At 44.9% G+C, this 10390-nt stretch overlaps 1 protein-coding gene across 1 annotated transcript in view; it reads right to left on the bottom strand.

Annotated features, from left to right (window-relative positions):
- Nucleotides 1–759: 759 nt before the first annotated feature.
- Nucleotides 760–10390, bottom strand: part of LOC117517179 (beta-2 adrenergic receptor-like) — a 44562-nt gene continuing 34931 nt past the window's right edge. The window contains 2 exon segments of the mRNA XM_034178108.1: nucleotides 760–1780; nucleotides 1783–2230. Of these exon segments, the coding sequence (XP_034033999.1) occupies nucleotides 1073–1780; nucleotides 1783–2230 (1156 nt within the window). The 3' untranslated portion in view covers nucleotides 760–1072.

Genomic DNA, 10390 nt, shown 5'->3' with positions numbered 1-10390 from the left:
AACATCTTATTCAGCGTCATAGTACCAATTAACACCACTTGAGGCACCCAGGTTTTGTCAACCCGGTTTAAGAGGTTGACCCTGGGTTACATCTGAGTAAGTTAACCCGCTTCGTAGTACAGGCCCCAGATCAATGTGCAGATCTCACCTTTCATCACTGGCCCTGATTCCTTTGATCCTCATTTCTTTCACCCTGCTCCTACCTTTGATCATGATCCTGATTACATCTATCCTAATTACAAGATCAAAGATGTCCTGTTGATAGGGTATCAGGATCAGAGACATCTTGCTGAAAAACAAACAAAAAGGCAAACAAACAACAATGAAAATGTAACCTTCTTGTCAAGAATTAAAAACCAGGCTCAAGCTCACTCATCAAGAACAAAGTGAGAAAAATCTCAACAGAGATCATGTAAACCGTGGGATGATAGATCTGGCTGAAGGTATTCACACTGAGCCATTCTAGTACAAATAAACTAATAATCCTGATCTTTTATTTTTATCTGTTTTATTTACTGAGGTTTAGTATTGCTGATCACTAATCTTTGTTTGGTGTTCGTTGATCCTAGGCACTCCATGGTTTTATGCTGACCACTGATGTTTGATATTTGAACCTCAACATGCAGACTATATTGTGCTGCTATTTCTCAGTCTGTCTGGAGCAACAATACAAAAAAGATCACTCAAAGATCAAGAACCAAAGGCGGGATCTGTCCACTGATTAGGATCAAACAGGCCACTTCATAGAGCCCTGATTTATTTTTTAAACAATGCATTACATTGACTAAAAATTCAAACATCTGCTTTACAGACACCTACTGTCATATGTTTGCTTTCTGAAAAGGTGTATACTAATTTGACTCCGTTAAGGCCAGAACAGACAACTATTGGGCTTTGGCAGAGGCATGCACTTTCTGAGCACCCACGAGTTGTGATTATGTCAAAATTTGTGAAACATCCATCCATCCATCCATTTTCTTACCCCACCACCACCACCACCAACAACAAAAACTAAAACGAAAATAAAACAAAGATACAAACTTATGAAAAGGACCAGCACTGAGTCAGTGCCTCAGGCATTCTGTGCAAAAAAATAAATAGGATGAGCTTCTGCAAACTGACTCTTGTTTGAGTCTGCAAACAGTCTACAAGTCATGAGAACAGAACTGTCAAGCAATCGAAGCAATATTCTCCCACAGCTTGCACCAGGACAACTATTAGTTACAAGACTTGGAACTACTTTTAAATCCTGCCTCACAGAGCACGAAGGGGGTGAAGCCAGAGTTTGTGAAGCTTCTTGAACAGAGTAATCCAGACTGGCATTCCACTCTGTCCTCTGCTCAGTGTCCAGCGGGTAATCTCTCCGCACACCGCTCATGCTGGGGTTCTTGTTTGTCCTACACGGAGGTCCGGAGTAGAGGTACTTCTCTGTGCACCACCTACACCTTATCCATCGTCCTCTACCTGTCTTGCCCCTAAGGCAGAGTATCTCCTGAAAGGCGTGCCTGAAGTCGGGGCTGCGGCAGTAGATAAGTGGATTGAAGGCTGAGTTGGAGTAGCCTAGCCAGTTGAAAATTCTGAAGAGGATCTTAACTTCACTCAGAGTGCAGAAGGTTACCAGGATGTTGAGAATGAAGAAGGGCAGCCAGCACAGTGTAAACGTGCCCATGATGAGCCCCAGAGTTTTCACAGCCTTGTGCTCCTTAAGACAGAACTTAAGCCGCTTTGTAGTAGATTTCTTTCGCTTCTTTCCCTCCTCTCTTTGTTCTGTCTTCCATTTTCCTTACTCTCGATGTCCACTTCTTCTTTTTCTGTGTCTAGATCTTCTATTGTCTTCTCATTTACTCCATCCCTACTGACGTCTTCTTCCTCCGTCATTCCTGTCCTGAGTTTTTTAATTGAAGGGCTATCTTCAGGATGAGGAAGCTGTGCGGTATAGTGCAAGTTACAGAGGTGCCGCTCTCTTCTTCTGATCTTTTTCAGCTGTTTCTGGGCCTCCTGGAACACCCGGCTGTACAGGAAAATCATCACCACCAGTGGCAAGTAGAAGGACACTATTGAGGAAGTCACAGCGTAGGCGGCATTGGTGTTGAAATCACAGCAGCTCTCATCAGCCAAGCAACGGAGAGCCTCCTCATCCTCGGACACCCACCACTTCATGTGGATGGGTAGAAAGGAGATGAGGGAGGCCACTGCCCAAACACCAAGGATCACAGCACAGGCTCGACACCTGGAGGAAATGGTACAGACAGGGGAAGAAGAAATAGGTGAATTTAAGTTCTGTACAAGCAACATGACAGACATGGTTCTGTTTGCCATGATGGCAACCATCTGGGAAGACAAACAGTCTCCATAATCTCATAGTTGTTCATTATAACAAGTCAGCTTTAATCCATCCATCCATCCATCCATCCATTTTCTTCCGCTTTATCCGGAGTCGGGTCGCAGGGGCAGCAGCTCAAGCAAAGCCGCCCAGACCTCCCGATCCACACACACCTCCCCCAGCTCCTCCGGGGGAACCCCAAGGTGTTCCCAAGCCAGCCGAGAGATGTGGTCCCTCCAGTGTGTCCTGGGTCTTCCCCGGGGCCTCCTCCCAATGGGACGTGCCCGGAACACCTCTCCAGCGAGGCGTCCAGGGGGCATCCAGAAAAGATGCCCGAGCCACCTCAACTGACTCCTTTCGACATGGAGGAGCAGCAGCTCGACTCCGAGCTCCTCCCGAGTGACCGAGCTTCTCACCCTATCTCTAAGGGAGCGCCAGCCACCCTGCGGAGGAAACTCATCTCGGCCGCTTGTACTCGCGATCTCGTTCTTTCGGTCATGAGCCAAATCTCATGACCATAGGTGAGGATTGGAATGTAGATCGATCGGTAAATCGAGAGCTTTGCCCCCCTACTCAGCTCTCTCTTCACCACGACAGTCCGATACAGCGACTGCATCACTGCAGATGCTGCACCGATCCGTCTGTCGATCTCACGCTCCATCCGTCCCTCACTCGTGAACAAGGCCCCGAGACACTTAAACTCCTCCACTTGAGGCAAAGACACTCCACCAACCTGAAGAGGGCAAAGCACCTTTTTCCGGTCGAGAACCATGGCGTCGGATTTGGAGGTGCTGATTTTCATCCCGGACGCTTCAAACTCGGCTGCTTTCACACAAGTCAGCTTTAAATTTCAATTAAATTTCAAGTCAGCTTTAAATTTCCACATTGGGATTCAGGTATTATATTTACCTGAATCCCAGTGTGGTAAGGTTTGCAATACAGGTTGCAGTTTTTACTTCCAAAATACATTATTAGAACACAACATGCTTCAGTGAACATCTCATAATTTAGCTACCAAAGTCAACAAGACAACATTAAGGCAATTGGCTGCCACTGTGTAAATTAGGATGCTTGGAACATGAGTGTGTGCTGTTCTTTAGTTTGCAATCATGTGCTGCATTTTTTTTTTTTTTTTTTTTTTTACAGATGTACAAAACTTGTGGTTTGTGCTTTCCAGTGATCAGACTTTTGTTTTTCCATGGAGGCCTCATTCACTGAAACTCTTTCTTCAGACTTTATGAAGTTGGTACTGTATGTCCATCCTATTCATCCATTGTCATTTTTTGTGATATGCTTGTAGTGGTGGGACAGCGAACCCAAAAGTTAGATTTGATGACCACTAATAAACTAACTGAAAAATCAACTGTGATAACCGTATACCAACAGACCAGGGTCCTATGGTTGCTTATTGGCAATCTGTCTATGGTAGCACCCTGCCATTTCATTAGGAACCCTCATCTTTGCCCTCTAAAATCACATTATTGTATAATTACATGAATTTAGCTTTGGCTTTGTGGTTTTTTCTTCTTGTTAGTTTAAAAAAAACAAAAACCTCAGAAACAGACCTAAAGAACTGGAGTTTTAAGATTGTAGTGTAATCATGGAGGTTCCCCAGCAGGGGTGGAGGCTAAGTAGTTAGTGTGCTTGTTTTCCAGAGCAGAAGTTCCTTGGTTCAAGACCACCCCTGCTCATTGTCCATGTAGTGTCAAGACAGGCATCTGCTCCATCTCCCTTCTGCCTGCTGATATTAAAATTCTCAGGTTTTGGTCCTCATATTAGTACTTTTTATGCCTTTGATTATATCAGAAGATCAGATGGGATTCGTTAAAGGGAAAAATTTGTTTGCAGAAGACTTCTTAATCTCATTCACACGCCGGGCTCCTCCACAGAACTGAAGGTAGTCATAGCTCTGGACGTGGTGTTGCGCTGCCTTGGTATGTGCTCTGTTCTGCTCCCCCTCCCTTTCTGTTTCTTCAGATGCCACATCACAGAGCTCATCAACATCTGTATAGAAGCTGGGATTCATCCACTCTAGATTCACCAAAAACTCTGTTTTTGCTACGTGGTACCTGGCCTCCCTATCAAAGTATTTGTAGATAGTGTACAGTTATTCCTCCTTCGTTTTCTGACCTAGTCTCTGTTTCTCTGTTCCAGCGTTGTCAGCTCTGTGTGTGGACACCTGGTTCCGGTCTCTTTACTATCATCACAATAAATTGTTACTTTGTTTTCCATTCAGCACCCTGCTTTTTGGGTCCAATCTGTTTTTTTTTGTTGTTGTTGTTGTTGTTGTTAAATTATTTTTATTTCGTTATTTAGTTTGTATGAACAAAAGAAAGAGAAGAACACATGGAACCCCCCGGCTCAGACAGAAAAAAAGGCGCACCCATCAATACCCAAAAACAGAAAAGGAAAAACAGGATGCATCATCAAAGCACTGTAACATAACATAAGGTGCAAGGTGCCATTTACGCAGTGTCCCACACAAAAGTCATTGCGTGATTATACAGTTCCCAGGTGGGAGAGGAATAGGGTTGGGTATCAATCAAAAATTTTCGATACCGGTACCAATTTCGATACCTTCACTTCAATACCGGTTCCTGAAAGATACTTTTTTCAATACCAATTTTGTAAGATCAATTCTAACAAAAAGAAAATTACATTACATACGAGGTCTGTTAGAAATTCCTCCGCCTTTGTTCCTCTTTCCATGACAAAAACTCCTGTAACACTCAGCAGTTGTGGGCCGTCCTTAAAGGGGCAGTAACACCCTGTAATCTGTTTAATCCCCATAAAATCGTCCCTGAAAGCCATATTAATTTTTCGAACGGTGTCCACCTGGAGGTCTCTTACAGTTTCTGGAAAAAAATTGATGCAGCAAAGATCCAAATCGTTCAGACATTTATTCGCAATAAAAAATAGACGAGAGGGGTGGACCACACCTCGCTCAAAGCCTGCTCACAGGCGAATGAAGCAACCGACAGGCATGAAAAAACTCACGCATGCACACGAGGGTTCAAGCTTGGCTGATGCAATCACACGTGATTCAAATCCATATGTTTTTTGAAAAAAATAATAAGGTCGGATACTTTTCTAACAGACCTCGTATAGTACAAATCTTGAGTTTTATTTTTCAGCTTTGATAATTTTCCACTCCAAGCAGTTTTCTTACAGAAAAAAATAAGCAACAAATAATTTTCAGTGCAAAAGAACACTTGAAAACACTAGTTTTTGTCAAAAGCATTTCCTTTCAGACATTTTGGCATGAATGTCTCTCCATAGAATCTGAGCTGAGCTCAGCTGGCTGCTGCATGTCACCGCAGAATGTGTCATTTTGGAAGGAGAAAAAACTTTTGATCGATTGCAGTTTATTGTTTGTATTACAGTGTTTGGAAAGAGGTGTCATTTGATTTAAATGGCGATTCGCTTTGAAGTTATTAATTCCGACCGGACTCCATCTTTCTAACTTGACTCACTCGGCAGAGAGCCACGCAGTGTTTGGAGCTGTTTGATCAGAACGTTTCTTTCTCGCAACAAGACACGAGTCCCAATTAGTGACTTTAATCCACACAAAAGCGACTCACGACTGACATATTTTAATGGTTCTGAGAGGAGTTAAGAAATGGATTTGCTGCTTCTGAAAGGCAGCGAAGCAAGAACCGAAGCAGCGGGTCAGAACAGTGCTTCAGTGCTTCAAAACGATACACATATTAAGTTGCAATTGAAGCTGAGCCTGGTGGTGGAGCTCGTGCTCTGTAACGTTCCCACAGGCGGACTTGAATGCTGAGAGGAGGACGGCTGCAGACCGCTCTTCTTGCACGTGATAAAGCTCTGGGTACTGAAACTTGGCACTGAAAGACCATGTTACTATGTTTCGATACTCGGTACTACCGAAGCATTCCGGTCTTGCCGCAAAGAACCAAAGATCGATACCCAGCCCTAGAGAGGAAAGAGTCCCAAATGGCAGCAAACCACATGGAAAAGTCCATTATGTAAAGTCTCAGGTTCTCAGGGGAGATGGAACACATACAGACCTTTTCATACCAATCAAATATCTTGTACCAGAATCCTGTCAGAAGAGGGCAAGACCAAAATGCATGAGACAATGTACTCCTAGAGACTTTACACCTGTCACACAGTGGGGAAACAGCAGGATAAATTTTAAGCAGCCTGACCTTTGAGTAATAAAGCTGATGGACCACTTTAAACTGAATTAGGTGGTGCCTGCTGTTAATAGAGCAAGACTTTATTGTGCATAGGCTGTTCTCCCATACCTTGTCATATCGGCTCGGCTTTTGATAGAATGAACTTAGCTATTCCCTCTTTTCTGTGGGACTTGCCAAGGTTGTCCACTTTATTTGCTTTTAAATAGCATCTGCACTGGCGATTGAACCACTTGTGAATGCTTTAAAGGTTAAGAATGGAATAAAGGAGATTTAGAGATTGGGTACTCATCGTGGGGTCTTGCTAAGTGCCAATGAGCTCTTTTTTTAAATGTCAGTGACACTCTATCCAGCATCACATACATCTTCCCACCCCTGGAATCTTTTAGGATACTTCCAGGGTACAAATTAAACCTTTCAAAAAGTGAATGATTTCTTATTAATAAATGGAGTCAACGAATACCACAGTTGGCAATTCCTTTTAGGCTTTCTAATGAAGGGTTCAAGGTAGTATAATCGCTAGATCCGTCTGTACATTGCAAGAACATAATTTTACCACTTTAACAACATCGGTTAAAGTTGTCTTACAGAGGTGGAGCCGTTTATCTTTTTCAATAGCTGGATGAGTGCAGGCTGTTAAGATGAATATACATCTTAGAGATCTGTTTATTTATCAGTGTTTACCTATATTCTTATCCAGGTCACTTTTCACCTCTTGAGATTGTATAATATCCTCATTTATCTGGACTGGTAAGTATGTGAGCATCAGCAGATCATTTTTGCAAAGGAACATGCTCTGCTTCACCTCAGTTTAGAGCAACTGATGCTGGGTTGGGGGATGTCGTGCTCCTGCTCTTTGCTCCAGGCCCTGGCCTGTAGCAGCCTTCCTTTCTCCCTCGTCACATACAATCCTATTGTAATCACTACATTGGAAATTCGGGCACAAATTAGGCACAAATTTAGAGAGAGGCAGACACAGACAGGCAGACAGATACAGAAACAGACAGGCAGACAGATACAGAGAGGCAGACACAGGCAGACAGACAGAAACAGACAGGCAGACAGATACAGAGAGGCAGACAGGCAGACACAGACAGAAACAGACACAGAGAGAAACAGACACAGACAGAAACAGACAGGCAGACAGATACAGAGAGATACAGACAGAAACAGACACAGGGAGCCACAGAGAGAGGCAGACACAGACAGACAGACAGACAGACACAGACAGAAACAGACAGATACAGAGAGATGCAGACACAGACAGAAACAGAGCCACAGAGAGAGGCAGACACAGACAGACACAGACAGAAACAGACAGACAGAGAGGCAGGCACACACAGAAACAGACAGGCAGACAGATACAGACAGACAGACACAGACAGAAACAGACAGACAGAGAGGCAGGCACAGACAGAAACAGACAGGCAGACAGATACAGAGAGAGGCAGACACAGACAGAAACAGACAGACAGACAGATACAGAGAGGCAGACACTGACAGACACAGACAGAAACAGACAGACAGAGAGGCAAACACAGACAGACAGACAGAAACAGACAGGCAGACAGATACAGAGAGGCAGACACTGACAGAAACAGACAGAGAGAAACAGACACAGACAGACACAGACAGACACAGAGGCAGACACAGACAGGCAGACAGATACAGAGAGAGGCAGACACAGACAGACAGAAACAGACAGGCAGACAGATACAGAGAGAGGCAGACACAGACAGACAGACACAGACAGAAACAGACACGCAGACAGATACAGAGAGAGGCAGACACAGACAGAAACAGACAGATAGATACAGCGAGGCAGAAGCAGACAGAAACAGAGCCACAGAGAGAGGCAGACACAGACAGACACAGACAGAAACAGACAGACAGATCAGAGAAGGCAGAAGCAGACAGAAACAGAGCCACAGAGAGAGGCAGACACAGACACAGACAGAAACAGACAGACAGAGAGGCAGGCATACACAGAAACAGACAGGCAGACAGATACAGACAGACAGACACAGACAGAAACAGACAGACAGAGAGGCAGATACAGAGAGAGGCAGACACAGACAGAAACAGACAGAGAGGCAGATACAGAGAGAGGCAGACACAGACAGACAGAAACAGACAGACAGACAGATACAGACAGGCAGACACAGACAGACAGATACAGAGAGGCAGACACAGACAGACAGAAACAGACAGACAGACAGATACAGACAGGCAGACACAGACAGACAGATACAGAGAGGCAGACACAGACAGACAGACAGACAGAAACAGACAGGCAGACAGATACAGAGAGGCAGACACTGACAGACACAGACAGAAACAGACAGACACAGAGGCAGACACAGACAGAAACAGACAGGCAGACAGATACAGAGAGAGGCAGACACAGACAGACACAGACAGAAACAGACAGGCAGACAGATACAGAGAGAGGCAGACACAGACAGACAGACACAGACAGAAACAGACAGGCAGACAGATACAGAGAGAGGCAGACACAGACAGAAACAGACAGACAGAGAGGCAGACACAGACAGATAGACAGATACAGAGAGGCAGACACAGACAGAAACAGACAGAGAGAAACAGACACAGACAGACAGACACAGAGAGGCAGACACAGACAGAAACAGACAGAGAGAAACAGACACAGACAGACAGACACAGACAGAAACAGACAGACAGATACAGAGAGATGCAGACAAAGACAGAAACAGACACAGAGAGAAACAGACAGAAACAGACAGGCAGACAGATACAGAGAGAGGCAGACACAGACAGACAGACACAGACAGAAACAGACAGGCAGACAGATACAGAGAGATGCAGACACAGACAGACAGACACAGACAGAGACAGAAACAGACACAGACACAGACACAAACAGAGAGATGCAGACACAGACAGAAACAGACACAGAGAGAAACAGACAGACACAGAGGCAGACACAGACAGAAACAGACAGGGAGACAGATACAGAGAGAGGCAGACACAGACAGACAGACAGAAACAGACAGGCAGACAGATACAGAAACATGCAGACAGACAGACAGAGACATGCAGAAACAAGCAGGCAGACAGATACAGAGACATGCAGACACAGACAGAAACAGACAGACAGAGAAGCAGACACAGACATAAACAGACACAGAGAGCCACAGAGAGAGGCACACACAGACAGACAGAAACAGACAGGCAGACAGATACAGAGAGAGGCAGACACAGAGAGAAAAGACAGACAGACAGATACAGAGAGGCAGAAACAGACAGACAGAGAGGCAGACACAGACAGACGGAAAAAGACAGGCAGACAGATACAGACAGAAACAGACACAGACAGAAACAGACAGGCAGACAGATACAGAGAGAGGCAGGCAGACAGATACAGAGAGAGGCAGACACAGACAGACAGACACAGACAGAAACAGACAGGCAGACAGATACAGAGAGATGCAGACACAGACAGACAGACACAGACAGAAACAGACAGGCAGACAGATACAGAGAGATGCAGACACAGACAGAAACAGACACAGAGAGAAACAGACAGACACAGAGGCAGACACAGACAGAAACAGACAGGGAGACAGATAAAGAGAGAGGCAGACACAGACAGACAGAGACAGACAGAAACAAGCAGGCAGACAGATACAGAGACATGCAGACACAGACAGAAACAGACAGACAGAGAAGCAGACACAGACATAAACAGACACAGAGAGCCACAGAGAGAGGCACACACAGACAGACAGAAACAGACAGGCAGACAGATACAGAGCGAGGCAGACACAGAGAGAAAAGACAGACAGACAGATACAGAGAGGAAGAAACAGACAGACAGAGAGGCAGACACAGACAGACGGAAAAAGACAGGCAGACAGATACAGAC

The sequence above is a fragment of the Thalassophryne amazonica genome, chromosome 9 (assembly GCF_902500255.1).
Source record: "Thalassophryne amazonica chromosome 9, fThaAma1.1, whole genome shotgun sequence".
Lineage (NCBI taxonomy): Eukaryota > Metazoa > Chordata > Actinopteri > Batrachoidiformes > Batrachoididae > Thalassophryne > Thalassophryne amazonica.
Note: the sequence above shows the minus strand (reverse complement) of the source record. Positions and strands in the feature narration are given on the sequence as shown.